At 49.4% G+C, this 23,674-nt stretch overlaps 1 protein-coding gene across 4 annotated transcripts in view; it reads left to right on the forward strand.

The window, feature by feature from the left end:
* The window catches only part of CDHR2 (cadherin related family member 2), a 47,903-nt gene that overhangs the window by 3,422 nt on the left and 20,807 nt on the right, over positions 1 to 23,674 (forward strand). For 3 of the 4 annotated variants that reach the window (XR_010840287.1, XM_059063512.2, XM_067031912.1), the window contains exons 2-5: positions 17,516 to 17,582; positions 17,861 to 17,932; positions 21,623 to 21,762; positions 21,874 to 21,927. Coding sequence is in view for 2 of the 4 variants with exons in the window: in XM_059063512.2 (XP_058919495.2) it covers positions 17,531 to 17,582; positions 17,861 to 17,932; positions 21,623 to 21,762; positions 21,874 to 21,927 (318 nt within the window). In the remaining 2 variants the exon portion in view is untranslated. The remainder of the gene's footprint in view (positions 1 to 17,515; positions 17,583 to 17,860; positions 17,933 to 21,622; positions 21,763 to 21,873; positions 21,928 to 23,674) is intronic. The other variant, XM_067031911.1, reaches the window with a different exon arrangement.

A 23,674-nucleotide genomic window follows, 5' to 3' on the forward strand; every position in this document is an offset into this window, starting at 1 on the left:
CAAATGACCCCTGAGTTCCAGCCACCTTGGTCTTTCAGTTTCCCCGAGGGCCCAGTTCTTTCCACAGTGGGGTTTGGACACACTGTTCCCCCTGCCTGGGCTTCCCTTTCCTTCCTCGTGGCCTGACCTACTCTGATCTCATACAGAGTCTCCCTCAGCAGGGGCAGGGATGCTTGTCCCCACCCCACAGTGCCTGGCCAAGGTGAGCAGTAAGCCCCTATCTGTTGAATGGACACAGAAGTGGCAGGGGACCCCAGGAGGGCCGTGTGACACCAGGTTGCATTCCTAGAGGGCTCAGAGGCCTGTTCCATCTCAGAGCTCCATGAACTGGACTGACAGAAAAGAAGCACATGTCATTTCACTTCCCCCTATTTTCCTGATGTGGAAACTGAGGCTCAGAAGTGGAGAGTGGTTTGCCCTAGGGCACACAGCCAGGAAGGGACAGAACTGGCATGGGAACCCAGGTCTGCCTGGCCGCAATGTGGGCCTGGGATGGAGGTGGTGGGGAGTGATGGGAAGAGCCCCGGGGGAGTTGCCCCAGAGCAGAGGGGGAAGTGGAGGCTGGTGCTCCCGAAAGTCCAGCCCCGTGGAAGTGGCCGGGCAGCTCTCAACTCAACAAAACAAATACAGTTGTGGCCATGGAGGGGAGGTCATGGGATGAGATGAGCTCCCCATCAGTGGAGGTGTGCAAGCTGTGGCAGAACAGCCCCTTGGAAGGGGTCCTTTAGAGGGACTGTGTGCCCTGGAAAGGGGCTCAGTGGTCTGGGGGGAGGTGAGGAGTTGGTCTTATGGGTCCCCAAGTTCTTTCTAAGGTGGGGGGTTGTGAGTCTCTGACACCATGGGGCTCCTCTTGGGCTGGTCCCTCAGCTGTAAGACAGAGAGATGAAAGAAACTTTTACTGTGCAAAGCTGTGTGCAACAGGGAGGGATGACTGGAAGGTTGAGGAGGGATCAGACACATGCACAAAAAAGAGCCACACTCAGCCCAGGCTCTCCAGGTCACCTCTGAAGCCGCACGCTGTGGGGGAGGGGTGGTGCCTCCATGTTGCTGATGAAGAAGTGGCAGCTCAGAGGTGAGTGACTTGTCAGACATCATACAGCTGGTCAGAGGGCAAGTGAGGACTTGATTTCAGCTTGATCAATTTCTGAGCACATAATGAGTGCACACAGTAGGTTGCCAGCAAAGACAATCAATCAGAAGTTTTTCTGATCAAAACTTTAAAAAACCACACCCCTGAGACAGTAGCTATGAAGTATCCCTGATGTGTGTCTGAATTGCTACCTCAGGTGCACACCTCTTTATCACTTCCCCTGTGCTGGTGCTTTACCATGTTACCTGCTTCATCTTTATAACAAACCTATGAGTTGGTTTCTGCTGTTGTGCCCATTTTACATATGAGGACTTTGAGGGTCAGGGAGATGAACTCCCTTGCCTAAGTCCCCAGCTGGTAAGTGGTAGGGAGATGATTAGGACCCAGGTCATCTGATTCCACATTCTGGCCTCTTAGCCCTACTGTGTGCCTGGCTGTCTACCAGTACCCAAACTGACTCTGGGTCTGGATCTGTGACTCAGACCTGGATCATCACAGCCCCAGAGCCCAGTAAGTTTTTCAGGTCGCCTTGTGGCAGGCAGACAGGTGCCCCTTGAGATGGTAATGGCACCATCTGGCCACACCCAGCTCACATACACACCGGCCAAAGGTCTGGGTAGGCCAGGACATGCCCTGTGGGGGTCGGAGCAGTGATCCAGAGCTGTTGGCCCCAATGGTCAGAGCAGGGAGGGAGAGCAGGGCCTTAGGTTGGGGTCTGCCCTACCTGGTCCTGGGCAGAGAGGCCAGGCTATCTCCCTTGGTCTGCGGTGGGCCTGGAGCCAGGAGCTCTGGTCAGTGTTCCCTACCTCTCCGCCTACCAGTTAAGACACCAGTGATCCCACCACACCACTACAAAGCTAATATTCCATGAGCCTTCACTCTGTGTTAGTCACTGTGCTCAGGACTTTAAGTGCATGACTTCATTTCATCCTTACCACCACCTTCTGAGGTAGGTTTCATACATAATCCATAATTTACAGATGAGGAAATTGAGGCTTAGAGAGATTCTGTAACTTGCCTCACTACAATTGAACCCAGCCCCGACCCTGAACCTGATCTCTTGACAGCTAAGTTATAATAGCTGTGTCAAGTACCATCCAACCTCCTGCAGCATCCTTTCCTTGGAGACACACAAGAGGGAAACACCTCTTAGGTGTTAGGAATTGCACCATAGCTCCCAGACCCTGGCTCGTGATTTCTCTCTCTCTCTCCCACCCCCAGTCTCTGTTGCATGGATGCTGAACTTAATGGATCCCAGATCCTGTTTCCCTCTTTGCCTTGCCTGCTGGGAAGCTCAGAACCCAATTCATGGCCCACCTCTGACATTATCCAGAACTTCAAGGCAAATGTTTAAATATTTTATGGACTCTACTCAGGCCTAAATTTTCCTCATTTTTCTCATTTGTTTTCCTTTCATCCAGGTTTCTTCACTTTTTAATCTGTTGTAGCACATAATTTTTCCAATTTTTAAAAATTGTGGTAAAATATATAACATAAAGTTTACCATCTTAACCATTTCAAATGTACAGTTCAGTGGTATTAAGTACACTCATATTGCTGTGCAAATATCTCTGCCATCTGTCTCCAGAACTCATTTCATCTTGCAAAACTGAAAGTCTGTATCCATTAAACAATTACTCCCCATTCCTCCCTCCCCCAGCCCCTGGTAACTACCATTTTCCTTTCTATCTATAATTTTGAATACTTTAAGTAGCTCCCATAAGTGGAATAAATTTTTGTCTTTTTGTGACAGGCTTGTTTCACTTAGTGTAACGAGGTTCATTTATAGCATTTGTAGCATGTGTCAAAATTCCCTTCCTTTTAAAGGCTGACTAATATTCCATTGTGCGTATAGACCACATTTTGCTCATCCATCTGTCAATGGACATTTGGGTTGCTTCCACATTTTAGCTATTGTGAATGACGCTGCTATGAACACGGGTATACACGCAGCATATATATTTTGATAATCAGTTTTAAAATTGGAGGTTTAGGAAACAAACATTCTTTTAAAGTGCCTGGCATATTGTAACTACCTGATACATATATCTGTTGAGTGTAAGTCAGGTGTGGCACCTGCCATGAGGAGAGAGCCACCCAGGATGACGACAAGACAGTGAGCTTGTATCCTGAGCAAGCTATGGATTCAATACCCTGGGAGCCCAGACAATTGGTGGGTGGGGTCCTTGCTATGTGCCAGTCCCCATGCCAGGAACAGTATCTCAGTGATCTGGTTTTATCCTCACAAGAATCCTGTGAAGTAAGGAATATTATTTTCTCTAAGTTATGAGTGCAGATGTCCAATATCATGCTACAGGGAGAAGTGGGGACTCCAGGAGGCTTAACAGGGAGATGGCCGAGCCAAGTTCGAACTCTGGCCTCTCTTACCCTAACTCTGTGCACCATCCTTAGTGTCTGGGTGGGGTGGTATAGGGATGGGGAACTTCCTGCCTGAGGTGCAATGTAGTCAAGACAGACTAATTCAACCAGACCTAGCAAAAAAAATGAATGTATTGTTTCAATAATGGAAGAGTCTGGTGGTGATTGCTTCAGGCATGGCTACATCTAGGGGCTCACACAAAGGCTTGAGAAGTCCACGTGTCTCCATTTCTCAGCTCTGCTTTACTCAGTCTTGGATTATTTCTCTGTAGATCTTTCCCTCATGGTAGTAAGACAGACAGCTGTTGGAAGTCGCTTTCTCACAGCTTGGACATCCCAGCAGGGAGCAACGAGGTTCTCATTCTCAGCAGTTCCAACAAAAGTCCTTTATTTGAGTCCCACTTGTTCTAACTGACCCAGCTTTGGTCACATGCCCAAACTCAAACCAGCAGCTCTGGCCAGGGGGATGCTGTGCTGGACTGGTCAGGCCTCATCACATGCACCTCATGGGGTGAGGAGAAGGAGGGGTGAGGAAGTTCCCCAAAGGAAAACTGGGTGTTGTTACCAGGGAAGCGAGGAGAGCTGCTAGGTGGCCAGAACAGGGGGTAGGCAGGGGGGGAGTGTGGAGGAGGCCCCACTGGGTGAGGAGAAATGGGGAACGTTGAGGTGAGCGAGGAGGACTCTTCCCTCATTGCAGGGCCTTGGTGCTGTGGTCAGAGTTGGTTCCTGGCTTACGGTCACTTCCCCTCTCTGAGCCCCATGACACTTCTCTGTAGCGTAGGCATGGTTATAATGGAACCTGCCTCTCCTGGGCTATGTCAGACATCAGAGAGACAATGATGCAAAACACATCATAGGTGCTCAATAAATGCTGATTCCAACTCCACTCAGGAGGCACAAGGACATCCTCCCCTAGGACTTCCGTGGAGCTGAGAGTGTATTTGCATCTCATGATCTCTTTTGGTTGTTCCAGGCCTCACTGAGTGCCCATCCTGGGCTGGGTGTCTCCCTGGCCACCCTCATCGGCCCCTGGTGCGGGAGGACCCAGCGCCCCATGGTCCAGACACAGGCAGCATGGCTCAAGGAGGGGCGGTGACTTCCCCAGGCCTCCCAGCCCCAAGAACTTGAGATCCCTTTTCTCCTGTGTCAACACGGGGATGGGTGGGCCTGAGACTGGAGGAGGAGTTGGGGGTTCGGCCTCTGCTGGGAGGCTGTAGATTCTGGGAAGATATTTAAAGCCAGCCTGAGGGTGGATGAGCTCCTGGCGGTGAGGGGGGGGGAGGTAGATACCCTCTGAGGGCCTCAAAGGAGGGGAACAATCAAGGTTGCCTTCACTCCTCAGTGAAGACCTCGTGTTTGATTATTACACTATTTTACTAGTTCCCTTCCCTGACCTATTGCCTTTCTCACCTTCCTCACAGGTCCTCTGCCACAGCAGACTCTTGTAGCAAGGAGGGGATGGAGGGCTCACCCTCCCTGCCTCCCGCCTGCCCCAGGTCTGGGCCTGGTTCCCACACTCTCCGGGTTCGGTTCTGCCAGACCCTGGCTGCTGTGACCTAGGCCTCCAGGCCTGGGAGCACAGGGACTGTCACCTAGATCCTGCCCTCCTACCCTCTCCTCAGCTGTGGCCCGGGCCTCCTGAGGACTCCTTCCCATCCCAGGAGGTGTGGTCTCTCTCAGGGTTAATGATTGCTCAGGGGAGGCGGAGGTGGTGTCAAAGTCTGCTGGCCGCACCACCGCAGGCCCCAGAAGGTGCCCACCTGTGCCTCAGAGCCCATCATCTGCCTCCGGGGGCCCTTCCAGGGCACAGGTAAGGAGGGCACAGCTCCTCTGCAGCAGGGGCGCGGGGTCTCCCGGCCAGTGGTAGGGACCGAGTGTGGTCGTTGGGACCACGGCGTGCTCTGGGGGTCTCCCCCACAGCTGGGTGGGAGCGCTGGGAGGAGGAAGCAAGCACTGGAGCTGAGCTGAGCCGACCTGGAGTGAGTCCCAGCCTGGCCGCAAGGCCTCAGTGTCTCTTGCATCGTGAGGCTAGTAATACCTATTCCCAAGTTTCCGATGGCTCCCTTCCCTTCTAAGGCCTTGGGCGATTTGGATCCAAAGAGGTTTCTTCTCAGGACAGAAGGGAGGCAGGTGCCCTAGAAAAATGAATTCACACGCCCTGGCCCCTCTCACGGGAAACCTAAAGCGGGGAAGACAGGGTGGATGAGCCAGGGGGCTCCAGAGCTCAAAAGAGAAAGGACTGGGCTCCATCTCCAGCTGCATGGGTTCAGATCCCAGCTCCATCCTGACTTTGGGTGGGCTCCATAACTCTTCTGGGCCTCAGTTTCCTCATCTGTAGAATGGGGACGGCAATAGTGCAGGAAAGATGCTGGAGAGCCCCAGAGCAGTTTGGCCTGTGGTCGGTAATGAAGTCCGGTGCCTCCTCGGCCCAGACTAGGAAGTGTCTAGTTGGGACTCACTACAGGTGGCCCCCAGCTCTGGCACATTCCCAGGCCCCGACACATCTCTTCGCCCTGGGGTACCAGGTGGAGACTTGGCTGAGAGCTGAGCCGGGCCTGGGCCTCTTCCCTGAGGCAGGGACTGCTGGGTTGGGGCACCAGGCACAAAAACAGGGGCCTGGGGAACACTGAGATCCAACTTATGGAAACAGGCTGTAACCAGTGTGTGGACTCTGGTTCTTATCCACACCCTATTCTCAGGGGGGAAACTGAGGCCAGGAGGATAAGGGCTTGCCTGAGGTAAGTAAAATGCAGCACTCCAAACTCAGGGTCATTTGACTCCACGTCTATTTGCCAGGGAAGCAGCCTGGAGATGGGACTGGAGGGGCCCCAGGGCCCTGGTGGCATCAAGTGGAGCCCAGACCAAGGCTTGCCCAGGGGTTCCTGGTTTGGGAGCCAGTCTGGGTCTAACGCTCTGCCCCTTCCTCTGGGCCATCCCTCTCTGAGCTTCTCTGAGCCTCAGATTCTTCACCTGGACCCCGGAATGATAATTCCTACAGCTGGGAAACAACTGTGAGAAGTAAAGAAGAAGGCGAGAAAGCAGAAGTGAGAGTTTGTGGTCAGTTGGAAGTGGTGGAGTGGCTGGTGGCTGACCCTGCCTGCAGGGAGTCCATGGGTGAGGAGGGCCACCTCCGTCTCTGACCCTCCTGGAGGCCCTGAGCAGTCCTAGGGTCCACACTCCCAGTGCCTCCGAATTCTAGAAAGTCTTGGAGCCATGGGCTGTTGAGAGCTGTGGCTGCCGCAGGGGGTGGGTATGCCCCTCCCAAAGGGACAGGCCCAAGGGCCTGAATGTCTCTTGGGGTGGGGGCCAGAGCCACTCTAATTCACCTCTGCATCCTTTTTGACTCTTCCCCAAGCACTTTTTGAGGGCTAGGAAAGGGAAGTGTAGAGAGAGCTTGGGGGAAAAGAAGCTGTAATTTCTAGAATGTAGATAGTCTCATTTGTCAGGAGACAAACTGAGAGTCAGAGAGGAGCAAAGCAGAGCCCCAGGGCTCAGCTGTGCAGGGACTGGGACCTGGAGAAAGCCATGCCTCCTTCACTCCCATGCCTCAGCCTAGGGCTGCCTGGCACAAAGGATCCCTGGGGAAGCGACTGGCCTGGGCCCTGTTGGGTCCCTTCCCCAGGATAGTCCATGGGCAACTCCATTCACTTCTTCTCCTTCTCCTCCTCCTCCTCCTCCCCCTGTCCCTCCCCCTCCCCCTTCTCCTCCCCATCTTCTCCTCCCCCTCCACCCCCTCCCCCTTTTCCTTCCCCTTCCCCTCCCCCTCCCCTCCTCTTCTCTTCCTCTTCTTCTCCTTCTCCTTCTCCTTCTCCTCCTCCTCCTCCTCCTCCTCCTCCTCCTCCTCCTCCTCCTCCTCTTCCTCCTCCTTCTCCTTCTCCTTCTCCTTCTTCTTCTTCTTCTTCTTCTTCTTCTTCTTCTTCTTCTTCTTCAATTTAATAGTATTTTCAATGTTGTTAGTTTCAGGTGTACAGCAAAGTGATTCAGTTATACATATATTCTTTTTTCAGATTTTTTTCCCTTATAGGTTGTTACAAAATATTGAGTATAGTTCCCTGTGCTATACAGTAGGTCCTTACTGGTTATCTATTTTACTCCATTCACTTCTTGTTCATTGGTGCTCGCTCTGTCCCTTGCCCCTGCTGGCGTACCAGGAGCTTAGGGGCCAGTGGAGGGGCCACCAATGCCTGAACTTGACTCCACACCTGACCTGGCCTTGGAGGATGGAGAGAATTTGCACATATGCAGAAGACTAGGGAAGGTGTTCTGGGCAGAGGGGAGGGCATATGCAAATGTCTGGAGGCAGGAAAACAGGCTGTGTACTGAGAACAGGAGCATTCAATGCCCGTGGGCCACAGGAGGGGAAGAAGGCTTGTGTGGGAAGAGACCCAGCAACTGTGAGGCCCTAGCTTGCCAAGCGGAGGGACAGGAAGTGGCTTCCGCAGCCAGTGGGAGCCATGGCAGAGGTTTGAGCTTGGGAGTGGCCGAGCCTGGTGACGTGGGCAGGCTCACTGGTGGGGCAGGTTCAGCCTGCGCCTTCCCCAGCTCAGACGGGCTCTGTGCATTTTTCTCAGGTGACCGAATCCAGAGGATGATGCTCTGACTGTAGAACTTTGGCCTCATCATGATCAACTGAGCGTGTGTTTATAAAAGTTTTTGTGACAAGGAGGAGGCAAGATTGTGTGAAACCCAGGGCTGAGGCGTGGCAGTGAGAAAGAGCGCTGGACTGGGAGGCAGTGGGGGGACGGCCCGGCTCTGCCCCGGGCGTGGCGTGTTGAGCAGGAGCCTGAGCTTCCCTGGGACTCAGCCCTCTCTTCCTTCCCGGGGGATGGTGAGGGCTTGACGCAGGTAAAAGACTCCGTGTGCCTCACACAGAACATCAAAGGTCATCATGCTGCTCTGAGTAAAGGTCACAGGCTTCTTGAGGCCCTATGAGAATGGGAGGGGGGAGTCAGAAGAAACTTTTATGAGTGATGGGTAGAGCTGGGTGGGGGAAGGGGACCTGGAGGTGGAGGCCTCAGGGACCCTGCAGAATGAAGCCTGTGGTGAAGGCTGTTCTGCCTCCATCTCGACCCTGGGGCCTCTGCACGGCCTGTGGGAGAGTCTGGCCAAAGGGGAAGAGAGAACCAGAAGCCTGGCAGGAGAGAACACAGACATCCCGCTCTGAGTTCCCATCCCCTTACTCACTGGGTCGCGTCCCTTCCCATCCAGGGCCACAGTGTGCTTTGCACCCATTGTCAGTGGTGAAGGGTGCAAAGTTCCAGCCACAGTACTCGGCTATCGTGCCTACTCCCTTCCCCTGGGGACTGGATCCCAGAACAGAAGTCTCCTGTCTTCCCTACTGCACTTTGACTTGGTGAGGAGCACAGCTGGCATACCTGAGGCTGCACCCTTAAGTGCCAATAGTCCTAGGGCTGCTGATTTCACCTCTAAAGGAGGGGAAGCGAGGGAGCAAAAGAGGTGAGGGTGTTAGGTCCAAGGTCACACCCCAAGGGGGTGTCAGAGCTAGCTGCATCCGGCCAGTGTTAAGTGTCCTGGATTTTGCTCACACAGCGGATGCCAGCAGCCTATCAGCATCACCGGAGCCCAGCTCCATCTGCATGCCCGCCCGCATCATCACGGACATCACTGTTGCCTCCGCCCCCACCTCACCCCCACCGCCATCCCCACTTCCATGCCCTCTGCCATCCCTACCCCTGACCAAACTGCTCTCTCTGGACCCCAACTCCATCGCGCCAGCACCTCTCACGGCATCGCCATCCCCACAGCACAGTCGTCTCCTCACTGAGGACTGTGGCTCAGCATATGTGATTCTGAGGACTGAGGGCTTATTAATTCCTCCCAGGAAGCGGGTCCACCTGCACTTCCCAACCTGGCTGAGCATAGCCCTGCTGTCCAGCAAGTGGGCTGTCCCCAGCTATCATCTTCGGGGACGTTGGCAAGCCAACAGTCCCACTGCAGGTGATGACCCAGAAATACAGTCCTTGGTGTCATCCACACACAGCCCTGCCCTGTTCTTGACCTCTACACTCTATCTCAGGGCATGGGCAGGATCATGGGCACAGGGGAGACACGGCAGCTGTTTCTGTGGTGACCATACTGGGAGTAGCAGTCGTAAAGTGAAGATGGCCCCACAAGATGCACAAGGAAGGGATTTGCATTTGCTGCGCACCTACTGTGTGCCAGGCACTGAGCTGGCACATTCTATTCTCATTCGCCGCCCCCCCACTGCCCCCAACTCATCACTTATTGGAGGTATCATTCTCATCCTACAGATGAGGAAATAGGCTCAGGGAAGGGCACTGAATTGCCCAGCACAGCTCTGCAGCTTCTCAGCTCTGTAAACTCAAGCAAGGCTCTTCACCTCTCTGAGCTTTAGTTTCCCCATGTGTAAAGTGGGTATAATGGCTTCTACCCTTAAGTGCTCTTGTGAGTGTTACATAGCATCCGGGCCAGGGTCTGGCACGTCGTAGCTGTTCCTTACGTGGCAGCTCTTACTGTTCATCACCACGATGTCAAATGGCTGCCACACGTTCTGCCAAGGGCTCGGCCACATTTTTCCTAAGCATTTGCTTGTGTTTCATGTTTAGTTTACTTCCAATTTCCAAGGTCAGAAATAATCGCTTGGGATGAATAACTTTCTGCAAAAAGTTTCTTTATTTTAGGTTAGTTAGATTACTGTGTCAAAGAGGGAGCATGCTTCAAAGATTTTGAGTCCACAGCTGAACTGGGTTTTGCCTCTCCTGCTGGGGTCCTGGCGGAAGGTGGGGCTGCACCCTTCCCTCTGTGCATGGGAGAGACCAGGGCCTTGAGCTTGGAGAACTGTGTTTGAATCCCACTCATTTCTAGCTGTGAGATCCTTAACGGATCATTCTGAGCCCGTTTCCCTGTCTGCAAAAGGAGATTAAATTACGTGAATTCCAAACATCCGGCCTCCAAAATATATCTCTACTCTCACCTCCTCTCTCCAGCCCTGCTGCCACCATTTCAGCCCACTGGCACACAGCAGCTGGAAAGATCTTTAAGAAAAGTAAATGAATCCCTGTCGCTTCCCTGCTCAAAACCCTGAAATGACCTTCTGTTTTTCTTAGAATAAAACAAACCATCCTGACCATGTCTTACAGGGCCCAGCATGATCTGGCCCCAGCCTACTTCTCCAGGCTCATCTCCCACCCCTCTCCCCTCTGTCCCTGTGCTCCAGCCACACAGCCCCTCTTTCAATTCCTGGAACACACCTGGTTCTTACCTGACCCGGGGCCATCTCTTGTATTGTCCGTACAACCTGGAAGGACCCTATAACAGTGCTCGCTCTATCAAAGTAACATGGATATTTAATGTAAGCATTCCAAATAATACTACAAGATTTAGAACAAAACCCACCCTCTGAGTTGCTTTTTTCCATGTTTTTGTTTGATTTGGTTTGGGTTTTTCAGTGTCTGTCACTGGTGTGCAGGTTTCCATGATTTGATGTGTTTGCTTATTTCCACGGTGTAAATACTTCCATCCCCGCTGATTTCAAGCTGCCGACATAATGCCAGCCAGTTTGCTAAATTCCTGAAACGAAGGGTGCCATTGCCTCTGTCTTCCTTTCGACGCCTGGTGATCCCTGGCTGGCTCTAACTAAAAAGGAGTCTCCGAAAAGCTGACTGGGACCCTGTGGGTGGGGCTTGTTTCCTGGAGGCCACACCATAGAGTGATCCAATGGAGGCCCTGGCGGTTCAGAATCTGGGGCTTTTCTCTTAGGTGCATCAGCTTTCTCTGATTTTTATTTCTGGTTGTTGTGGGAGGGGTCATATCATCAGCCAGTGCTCTTGGGACGGATTGGGGAGAAGGGGCTGAGAGTGTCACCATGTAGTGTGTGGTCTTTCACTTAACGCCCTATCTTGCTATGGTGCCCCTACCTCCACTGGGCCTCGTGTCCCTGAGTCCAGAGCTCTCTGATTCAGCCTCCCCAGGAAGCAGCCTCCTTGTGCTCTAGGGTTAGGATGAGGAAGTAGTGTCTGGAGTCTAATTGCTTCTCATGCAAACCTTCAACCAGTTTCCTGCCTTCAGGCCACTGCAAACCTCTGCTTTCAGAGGGTCCTAGAACCTTCAATCCTTCAGGCTTGTTGGGGTTTTTTTTTTTTTTTTTTTTTTGTGGTACACGGGCCTCTCACTGTTGTGGCCTCTCCCGTTGCCGGAGCACAGGCTCCGGACGTGCAAGCTCAGCGGCCATGGCTCACGGGCCCAGCCGCTCCGCAGCATGTGGGATCTTCCCGAACCGGGGCACGAACCCTTGACCCCTGCATCGGCAGGCGGACTCTCAACCACTGCGCCACCAGGGAAGCCCTTGTTGGGGTTTTGAGCTTGCTTCCTGTGGGTGTTCTTTACCCCCATCCTTACTCTGGTTTTAACTATCATTAGCTTGATAAGGTGATCATCTCTCATCAATTCATTCCAATTCTAAAATCTTTACTATCGTTTTAGTGGGATTTCAAGAGGGAGGAAGTGGAGATCAATGTTGAACTGTCCATGGTTAACAGGAAGCGCCATCCTCTACTCCTTACACCTTTTCTCACCCCTCAGATCTCTGCTGACATTTCATGTCCTCAGAGACTTCACCCTATGTGTTCCCATTATCCACTCCTGCAGAACAAACCATGCCAAGGCTCACTGGCAAACAGCAACAACAGTCATTTATTATGATGGGAAATCTGCCATTTGGGCAGGGCTCAGTAGGGATGGCTCATCTGGAGGTAGAGGGACCATTTCAGGGTGGCTCACACACATGGCTTGTTTACATAGGTGGGTGTTGCCTATCGACTGGTAGCTCGACTGGGCTGTGGGCCAGGGGCTTTGGTTCCTCTCCACATGAACCTCTTCAAGGAGCTGCTTGGGCTTCCTTATAGCATGGCTGCTGAGTCCCAAGAGAGTGTGCTTCAAGAGGCAGGAAGGGGAATCTCCCAATATCATGAGACCAGGGCCTGGAAACTGGTGCAGCATCTCTGGTGCCATATTCTGTTGATCAGTCACAGGGCCTGCCCAGATGTCTCAATTGTAAAACCTGTGCTATTTTTATTTTATTTTTTTAATTGAGGTATGGTTGCTGTACAATATTTTATAAGTTTCAGGTGTACAACATAGTGATTCACAATCTTTAAAGGTTACAATCCACTTCTAGTTATTATAAAATGTTGGCTATATTCCCTGCGTTATACAATGTATCTTTTTAGCTTATTTATTTTATACCCAGTAGTTTGTACTTCATCCCCTACCCCTATCTTGCCCCTCTCTTCCCTGTTCCCACTGGTAACCACTAGTTTGTTCTCTATATCTGTGTCTGTTTCTTTTTTGTGATATTCATTAGTTAGTTTTATTTTTTAGATTCTACATATAAATGATATGATACAGTATGACTTATTTCACTTAGTATAATACCCTCTAGGTCCATCCATGTTGTTGCAAGTGGCAAATTTTTATTCTTTTTTTATGGCTAAGTAGTATTCTACTGTATGTATATGTATGTATGTATGTATATATATATATATATATATATACCACATCTTTATCCATTCATATGTTGGTGGACACTTAGGTTGCTTCCATATCTTGGCAATTGTAAATGATGCTGCTATGAACATTGGGGTGCATTTATGTTTTTGAATTAGTGTTCATTTTTTTCCAGATACATATATGGGAGTGGAATTGCTGGGTCATATGGTAGTTCTATTTTTAATTTTTTGAGAAACCTCCATGTTGTTTTCATAGTGGCTGTACCAATTTACATTCCCACCAACAGTGTACAAGGGTTCCCTTTTCTCCACATCCTCATCAGCATTTGTTATTTCTGATCTTTTTGATGATAGCCATTCTGACAGGTGTGAGATGATATCTCATTGTGGCTTTAATTTGCATTTCTATGATGATGCTCAACATCGAGCATCTTTTCATGTGCCTGTTGGCCATCTGTATGTCTTCTCTGGAAAAATATCTATTCACATCTTCTGCCCAATTTTTAATCAGATTTTTTGTTTTTATTGATGTTGAGTTATATGAACTGTTTATGTATTTTGCATACTGAGCCCTTGTCAGTCACATCATTTGCAAATATTTTCTCCTATTTGGTAGGTTGTCTTTTTGTTTTGTCGATGGTTACCTTTGCTGTGCAAAAGCTTTTAAGTTTAATTAGGTCCCCTTTTTAAAACTTTTGCTTTTATTTCCTTTGATTTAGGAGGCAGATCAAAAAAATATTGCTACAATTTTTGTCAAAGAGTGTTCTGCCCATGTTTTCTACTAGGAGGTTTATGGTTTACCAGTCTTACATTTAGGTCTTTAATCCATTTTGAGTTTATTTTTGTATATGGTATGAGAAATTTTTCTAATTTAATTTTTTACATATAGCTGTCCAATTTTCCCAGCACCAGTTATTGAAAAGACCATCTTTTCTCCATTGTATATTTTTGTGGTTTTTTTTTTTTTTTTTGGCCACATTGCACAGCTTGTGGGATCTTAGTTCCCCAATGAGGGATTGAACCCATTGCCTCGGCAGTGAAAGTGCAGAGTCCTAACCACTGGACTACCAGGGAATTCCCCAGGATTTTTAATTTATGCAGATGACAGAGTGATGATCTGGAGAGGCTAAAGACATTGAAGGAAGATTTTATTACTCACAGTTCCCTAGAGGAGGAGGCGTGCCACACCATGCAGGGCCATATGGGGAAGCACCAGGTTTGGTCAGGAGGCAGAAGGAGTGAGGGGAAAGCAGGGCCCAGAGCCCTTACTGCACTTTCCATGGGAAGGAAGGTGGGAAGGAAGTTGGGAAGGAAGCTGCAGGTTAAGCAGCTGAGCAGGCTTAGGATTGGATAGTTTGACTAATTTTGGCAGGTTATAGGAGTCATGCTTCGTCATCCAGTACCTGGTCCTGGGGAGATTTGAAGCAGCAGGAATATCGGTTTGGTGTGTGAGAGTTGATAAAGGTGGCAGCTGGGAATACAGGCTTTGATTTTGTTGGTTTATATATGAGAAGAGTGTTTGCAGACAAATCACTTGTTATCTCTAAGCATTAGCTAGCCCTGATAGGGGCAGCCTTTCCCAGACCAGCAAGGCCCCCAAAATGTCAAAGCATCATAAAATACAGAAAATAAAAACATGATGAATGCACCAGATTCAAGGGGAGCAATTCTCACATCTTGCTGAGAGGAGTGTTAAAAAGTCTGCAGCCCTCTTTATCTGCCAGACTGCCTAAAGTAGTGTCCCTTTACTGTACGCTCGCAATGCCCACATTCTCTCCCTTCATAGCACTTAATGCAGTAATCAATTAGACAGTACTTTCCTTGCTTGTTTAGGGTCTGTCTTATTCGTTAAGTATAAATTTGGTGAAGGCAGCACCTTGACTGTTATACCTACTGTTGTATCCCCAGTGCTGGGAACAAGGTCAGGCACATAGTGGATCAAGGACAGCCAATAAGTATTTGTTAGGGCAATGAATGGATAAATCAGGGTACTCAGCACAGAGTAGGTGCTCAGAAAATGTCAGCAGATATTGAAAATGACCAACCCTCTTGATGCCCCAGTAGATCTGGGCAAAGTTGGGCAAAGACAACTTTGTGTTAAAGGGGGAAGACTAAAGCTGGAACTTCAGGACAGGTGAAGGCAAGCCAAGCCCAGAGGATGGTGGCCAGTTTGGTGCCAGTGTCCCTCTGGCTATCTAGGGGACATTGACCGAGAGGGGCCTGTGAGGTGACCAAGGCTGGCCCGGGCAGAATATGGGGCTCCCAATGATAAGGGGGGCAGAAGACAGACTTTTATCTCCTCCCTGATAATAGTTGCTGACATTTTTTTGCTAACATACTTTGAGCCAGGCACTGTGAAAACCTCACACAGACCCTGTAGTGTAGGTGCTGTTATTATTCCCAATTTACAGATGGTGGAACTGAGGCCCAGAGAGGTTAAGTTATTTGCCCAAGATTACATTGGATTGACACCCAGGCTCTCTAGCCCATATGTTTACCCCTTGCACCCTGCCCTACCTCTCAGGCTTTCCATGTCAGGCCACTGGGGTTACGATGATTCACTGGCACACTCATTTATTCATTTCTGAAATGCCCCCTGAGCTTGCCCTGGGCTCAGCCCTGGGCTCGGTCCTGGGGTCACAGAGATGAATCAGACATGGACCTTGCCTTCACATCTCTCCTGGTCTGGAGGGAGAGGCCGATCTGCAAAGAGATAATGGGCCCTGAGAGCTACAGAGGTTAGGCTAGGATCTGAGCAGCGTCTGGTGAGGTCTCTAGGCCAGCGCAGGAGTCAACTCCTCCTGTGGGAACACTGAAGGAGTGTCTGGACAGAAGATGACCTTGGGGCTGCTCATCAGTTAGCAAGGCAGGGTAAAGCATTCCAGAAAGAGGGAACTGCATACGCAAAATGAGGGAAAACGGAGTGGGTCTGTGGATGTGGGAGGTGTGAGGGAGGGAAGCAGGGCCGGATGGTCTGTTTGAAGCCTTTGTATGCAGTTTGGTAATGGGGAGCCACTCAAAAGTTTGGAGCAGGGGAGAAAGGTGATTAGAGGGAGTGAGGAAGGATAATTTTGGTTGAGAGGACTTGATTAGAGACGGAAGGGAAGGACACCGTGAGGAGGGCTGAGCTGGGGAGAGAGGAAGCCTGTTGCAGGATGGAAAGAAGTGTAAGAGGTTCAGGAACTGGACTGGATGTGGGACATTCGGGAGAGGGGGAGTCAAGGGTGATGGGGGAAATGGGCGATCCCTGAGGCAGGAACACAGGAGGAGGGATAGGTGGTGGGAGGGAGAGGAGTTGTGGTTTCTGATGTGTTTCACGGTCAAGATTCAGCTCTGGAAGCCATTCCGCACCCCCTCGGAGGGCCTGTCATACGGAGTCTGCTGTGGGTGAGGGTCCCTCCCTCTTGGTTCTCCCATAGCTTTGGAGCCGGGCTCCTCTGGAAAACAGCGCTTGTCTCAGCCGCAGTGGGGCAGGAGTAGGAGCTGCCCGGGACCCAGTGAGGGTGCTTAGCAGCAGCTGTGTTCCTTTGTGTGCTTTATAGCTTTAATTTATCTTTGGAAAAGTTAATATATTCACTTAGCACGAAATCCAAAAGGTACAAAAGAGTATGCAATAAAAATCCTGTCTTATGGAATGATTATGTAGATGCGAGCGTGCAACACATTTTCTTGACAGAGAGCAAGAAGCATGCTTTGGTAACAATTGTCCTTTGGGACGAAAGAGCCTTGAGGGTTCAGTTATCTCTCGATGACAGTGAATCAAAGTCCCTCTTTTCCCAGATAAAGGATAGCTTGTAATGTAAGATGACCAAGAAGACTGGGCTGGGCAGGGCAGGGTTTTCCAAGCGTTCCTGCCCAGCTGTCAATCAACAAGAGGAGCACAAAGCCCTTCCCAAACTGACTTGACCAGGGAAACCTTCTGTTATGGAGCATCTTACAGGGCTGGGTTCCATGGAGTACACTTTGAGAAAGGATGCAAAGGCAGCTATTAATTGTGTCAGCAAGTGGGACAAAGGACCGAGCCCCCCCACAGAGGCTCCGGATGGTCCTGGACAAGTCATAGTCCCTCTCCAGGCCCCTGATTTTGAAGGATGCTATTAGCTTGGACTTTAAACAGGCAGGTTAGTGCAGTGGTTGAGGGAATGAATTCTGGAGTTCAAAAGACCTGTTTTCAGAGTATGGTCTTGCCATTGACTCTCTGTGTGGCCTCAGGCAAGCCCCTTAGCAGCCACCTAGTTGTAGGAATAAAGAGATTATGTATGTAATATACTTGGATCCATGCCTGCTACACAGTGGGCACTGAACCCTGGGGTCAAGTTCAGGGTCAGTCTCAGGCTGGGGCTCTAGACCAGGCTCAGCTACCCTGCCCCTTCCTGCCATGCCCCCCAACTCCCCATCCCCTGGAACATCTAGCAAATGGGCAGAATTTGATAGGGGCCTGGGGGAGAACCTTGAGTGATGGAGGTGAGTCGGCCGGGTTCAGACCCGACTGATTAGGGTCCACCAGAGGAGGGAGGCCTGGCTTCAGGTGCCCCTTCCCTGATGCCTCTTTCCCCAGGTCCCTCCAGATGTGATGATGTGGCCGTGGCTGTCTTGCCTCTTGCTTCCTGCCCTCATGGTGTCTGGTGGGTACCTCCCCTCCCCGACCAGGGCAGCACTAACCTGGAGATCCTCAGCAGAACCCTCCAGAAGGGTGGGATGCTGCTTCATCAGCAAGCACCCAACTCCTATGGCCCAGCCCCGGGCTTGGCTGCTCTGGGGAGGCCTGGAGAGGAATCCAGTCCTGGGCCGGTGAGCTAGACTGAAAGTTGGCCAGTGGGACTGGTGTGGGCTCCCACAGGGGCAGATGGGGGTCAGTCTTTATGGAGGTGTCCAGATGTTCCAACATTCTGTGTCCCTACAGTGGCAGCCAACGTGGCCCCAATATTCCTGTTCAACATGTCAGCAGTGAACCTGCCCGAGGACCTACCAGTGGGTGAGTAACTGTCCCTGTGCCCAGACTGCACCAAACGCTTACCCACAAGAGGGCCCCAGGGGCTCCCCTGTGGGCTTGCTTGCCATCCCTGCAGCTCCACGGCTCGTCATGGAGCAAAGGTGGCCTGAAGGAAGTTTGTTCCAGAAGTTTGTTTTCTCCTTTGCAGCTTTTGAGTCGAGGGCCCTCACACAGCATCAAATAATCCAGACTCACCCCAAGAGAACATTTCTCCTGTTTCCCAGCTCCTTCAGTCTTTCTGATTTCCCAAGGCAGAAAGTATCCATTTGGTACCATTATTTCTCTTCTACCTCTCTCACTTACTCATCTCTCTTCCTCCTCTGCTATTTTTTTTTAGACAGAAAGAGAGCAGGCTTTAGGCTCAGAGCCCCTCATGCACACATCTCACCAGAAATTGATACTTTTGCTGTCGTCGTTTGTAGAGTTACCTTCCCTCTATGGCGAGTGAGATGAGTTTTCTATGTACAGTAGCCATCTAGTTTGCTTTTAAAATAAATGTATTTACATGAAACGGTAAGTCAGTTAAAAGGAGGGTCATAAACAATGAGACGTGGATGTGGTAATGATCTTGGCAGTGTACAGGAGTGAATGATGTTCATGAAACATCATTTTGGATGAAGCCACAGGGACTGGATGCCAAATTCCCAGCAGGCAGGATGGGTGTGGAAGAAGCTGAAATGATAGATGACTATATTCATTGGGATGTAGGGTCAGCTGCACATAACAGACCCCAAATAACAGAGCTGTAAACAAGGTCAAAGTTTCCTCTTCTCTTGTATAGTCATCTAGAGCAGTGAGCCCAGGGCTGTCAGAGGCTCTGTTCCATCAGGCTGTTCCGTGCCCTACGCTTCTGGCATCAGGAACCCTCCTTCCATTTCCAGGTTCTGCCTCCCCTAGGGCCTGGGCCTCATCCACATGGTCTCAGATGGCTCATGTCACGCCCTATTCCAGTGAGAGCTGGGGGCAAGAAAGGGCCAAGAGGGCTCATTTCTTTCTCCTAAGGACAGGGCTCCAGATTTTACTCATGTTACTTAGGCTCACATCTCATTAGTCAGAACTTAGCTACATGCCCTAGCTGTAAGGGAACTGTAGAAATGAGGTCTTTATTTTATTTAGCCATGTGCACATCTCAAAATCTGGAGTTCTATTAGTCTGAGAGAAAGGGGGCTATGAATACTGGGGGACAATTTACAGTCTTTGTTGCAGTGTCAGAATTGGGACCCAAATATCTAAATCTACTAGATGAAGCAAGAGACTGCATCAAAGGTGAGATCCAAAGTCTGCCTTGGAATCCAGAAACCCAGGTCTAGGTACATGAAGAAAGTGTGGGTGATGGGCTTCAGAGACACGAAAGCCACATCCATTTGGATGTGGTTGACAGGACAGCAAAGTCTACTAAGGGTTATATTAATAAAGGCTCAGATCCCAGGATGAGGGAGGTAATAGTCTCATTACATTCTGAGTTGGCACAATCCTCCCTGGAAGACTGGGCTGAGGTCAAACTATTTGATATCTGTGAATACAACAGAGAAGTAGTATATACATGTTAATGGTATTTTGTGTATATTTTCACAGCTGTTTGGTCGCGGATAAACACACACACACACACACCTCCAAACAAATGTCACAAACATATGTAACTCAAATGTCCTCAAGATCTCCATTCTCTTGGGTGACCCTTTAATGTCAGGTCTGATCTCAGCCAGACCAAATGAGGGTCTTTTCTTTGGTAACCACAGGGCCCCTCTCTGGGCTTTCTTTTCTTTTCTTTTTTTTTTTTTGTGGTACGCGGGCCTCTCACTGTCGTGGCGTCTCCCGTTGCGGAGCACAGGCTCCGGACGCGCAGGCTCAGCGGCCATGGCTCACGGGCCCAGCCGCTCCGCGGCATGTGGGATCTTCCCGGACCGGGGCATGAACCCGTGTCCCCTGCATCGGCAGGCGGATTCTCAACCACTGCGCCACCAGGGAAGCCCTCTCTGGGCTTTCTTAAACCGAAGAGTAATTTCTTCCTTTCTGAGATGAACTGTATGGCTCTCTTGGGATGAGAAAGCATTTTCAGTCAGGTTTTTAAAAAATGTTGTTTAGACCTTTTATTTTGAGGTATAATATATATACAGGGAAGCACACCGACCCCCTCTCTCCCCTTCTAGTCACTCCCCGTCATTTCTCTCCTGCAGAAGACCTGTTTTCTTGACACTCACACTGTATAATAGTTTAGTTTTGTCAGGCAGACTTTTTAAAATACGTCAAATGTGAGTTTAAAGACAGAGACCTAGTATATGTCTTTTATTTCTGTAGCTCTTATTGATTTATTTGTTACGGTTAATTCTTTTTCAGACAGACTTTTAAAAAAGCTTTTACTCCTTGATCCTTCTTTCTGTGTCCATGAACACATGTGTACAGAGAAAGATTTACACATCCCCACTCACTTACCATATTTCCTTGGGTACAAGGGCCATATCAGTTTACATTTTGACATTTTTGAATCAGTATGTGTCTTATATTTGAGACAGTTAACACAGAGTGACTCTTCACCCCAGCAGTCATTAAATTGACACTGTGTCTCACAACAGAGGAAACATACTGTAGATACTAACAGCTTTCTAGCCCGATGGTCTTTCTGGAGGAGGGGGCCTGGGTGGGAAGGGGCCTGGGTGGGAAGGGACCAAGCTTTCTAAGGAGTTTCTGGAGGAGCCAGAACTATTTGGTCAAAGAAGAGCAGACTCCAGATGTGCTGCCCAGACTGTCCCTGAAAGGCTGTCATGGGCAAGGGTGGGGGCAGGCTGGTCCTCTGAGACCCTCAGGCTGGGTGCTGGGCCCCACCACCATGTCACTGTTCTGGCACTTTTGTAGGCCTCTCCCTCCAGAAAAATACATTAAAAATATACTTTAATATACTGCATTGGCATAAAGACAAATATCCTGGGGGCTAGATTATAATCACTTATTCCTTTTGATTTTTTTTACCATTTGAAGAAATGAGGTATAATTGACATACAATATTATATTAGTTTCAGGTGTACAACATAATGATATATTTGTGTATATTTCAAAATGATCACCACAATAAGTCTAGTTAACATATGTTACCACACATAGTTACAGATGGCTTTTTTCTTCCCCTTGCGTTGAGAGCTTTTAAGACCTAATCTCTTAGCAATTTTCAAATATCCAATACATTATTATTAACTCTAGTCACCATGCTGTACATTACATCCCCAGGACTTATTTATTTTATAACTGGATATGTGTACCTTTTGACCCTCTTCACCCATTTCTCAGTCCCTCGCACCCCACCTTTGGCAACCACCAATCTTCTCTGTATCTATGAGCTTGGTTTTTTGTTTTTAGATCCCACATGTAAGTGAGATCATACAGTATTTGTTTTTCTTTGACTTATTTCTCTTAGCAGAATTCCCTCTAGGTCCATCCATGTTGTTACAAATGGCAAGATTTCATTCTTTTTTTAAGGCTGAAAACAGTCCATTGTACATGTGTGCCCCATCTTCTTCACCCATTCATCCATTGATAGACATTTAGGTTGTTTCCATGTCTTGGCCCTGCTAATTTTAAAAGAAGTTTGACATTCTTGTGGGTCTCGTGGGCAGCTTGGCCAGGCCAGCATTGAACTAGGTGGTCGTGGACCCTGTGCATTCCCTGTCCTGTCTGCAGGTGCTGAGGTCTTCTGGCTGGTAGCTCAGGACCAGGACAATGACCCTCTGACCTATGGGATTAGTGGCTCCTATGCCTACTTCTTTAGTGTCACCCCGAATACTGGGGAAGTGAAGCTGGCCAACCTTCTGGACTATGAGGTAAAGGGAAGCAACCTGAGAAGGCCTCGTGAGGGACTGGGGAGGTAGGGAGGGCCCTCGTGGGCACCCAAGCAGGGCTTACCTTGGTTCCCTTTTCTCTGCCCACTGCAGACACTCTACTGGTTTGCCATCAACATCTCTGCGAGCGACGGTCACAACAACCCAGTGAGTCAGAAGTGGGGAGGGAAGTCCAGGGATCAGAGTGCAGGGGAGGGGACTGAGGGCCCACCACTAATTGCCCACCGCAAATAAGCAGAGAGAGCCCCAGCTAACAAAAAATGAACTGAATATTTATTTTTATCGAAATCATACTTCTCCATTTTTCATCATACAATATTAACCAAGATTTTAGTATTTATTGTAATTTATATTAATATACAAATATTTGGTTTATCTTTTGTGTATTTTATATATCTATTGTATATCATTAATTACATTTTAAAAAAAGATTTATGTATTATTTTTTATTTATTTTATTTACTTTTGACTGCTTTGGGTGTTCGTTGCAGCACGCAGGATCTTCGCTGAGGCAAGCCTGCTATTCGTTGTGGCGTGTGGGCTTCTCTCTCGTTGTGGCACGTGGGCGCTGTAGTTTGCAGCAGGCGGGCTCTAGTTGAGGCGCGAACTCAGTAGTTTTGGTGCATGACATGTGGGATCTTAATTCCCTGAACAGGGATTGAACCCGCGTCCCCTGCATTGTAAGGCGGATTCTTTACCACTGGACCACCAGGGAAGTCCCGATTACATTATTAACTTGTATTAATATACTTATTAATAAAAAAACAAGTGCCAAATACCTCCCTACCCTCTCTCCACTGAGGTCATCACTTTCAACCCTTTTGGCTGATGGGTTGGTCTCAGTGTTCATGTTTCTCAATAACACACTTATACAGCTGTGTCTTGTGTCTGTGAAAGTTGGGGGTTTTGTCTTTATAACCTATTCCCCAAACCCTATCCATTAAATAAATCATTTTAATGACTTGGATATTCATAAATACTTCCTCTTTGTAAACATTTTTTTTTTTTTTTTTTTTTTTTTTTTTTTTTGCGGTATGTGGGCCTCTCACTGCTGTGGCCTCTCCCGTTGCGGAGCACAGGCTCCGGACGCGCAGGCCCAGCGGCCATGGCTCACGGGCTTAGTTGCTCCGCGGCATGTGGGATCTTCCCGGACCAGGGCACGAACCCGTAACCCCTGCATCGGCAGGCGGACTCCCAACCACTGCGCCACCAGGGAAGCCCTGTAAACATTTTTAAAAGTGCAGATAAAGCTCAAGTCCCCTTGGGCAACCCTTCCCAGCCCACTCCCACCTGAAGTGTCTGCCATCACCGTGTTCTTTTCTATCCATCGCTAAACATTGACATGCATATATGCATCCACGGAAGAAAGATGATAGCTTTGGGTGTGTTTTCTGAAATCCAAGTGGGATCCTACTGCATATATGGTCTTGAACTGCCTTGTCGACTCAGCTTTGGAAGACTTCCCTGGTGGTCCAGTGGTGAAGACTCTGTGCTTCCACTACAGGGAGCCCGGGTTCGATTCCTGGTCAGGGACGTTGCGCATGCCGCGGGGTGCGGCTGAAAAACAACAATCGGCTTTGGGGTCCCTTCTGTGTCTGCACATGAGTCTCCTGTTTCCTGTATGTCTATAGCCCAGTGTGGGGACTCTAAGCACCACAGTGCTTAGCTGGTCTCCTCAACACTTAGGTTGTTCACAGCTTTACGCTATGGCTAACAAAGCTAAAAGGAACATTCTTGGAATAGGACATTTTAGATTTTTTAAAAATAACCTAATGATTTCCACAACATACTCTCCAAATGGTTCAGTAAATCTGTGGAGAGAAAAACTAAATAAGGGGTAAATCTGGATGAAGGGTATCAGGAATTCTTTGTACTGTACTTGCAACTTTTCTGG

The sequence above is a fragment of the Kogia breviceps genome, chromosome 4 (genome assembly GCF_026419965.1).
Source record: "Kogia breviceps isolate mKogBre1 chromosome 4, mKogBre1 haplotype 1, whole genome shotgun sequence".
NCBI lineage: Eukaryota > Metazoa > Chordata > Mammalia > Artiodactyla > Physeteridae > Kogia > Kogia breviceps.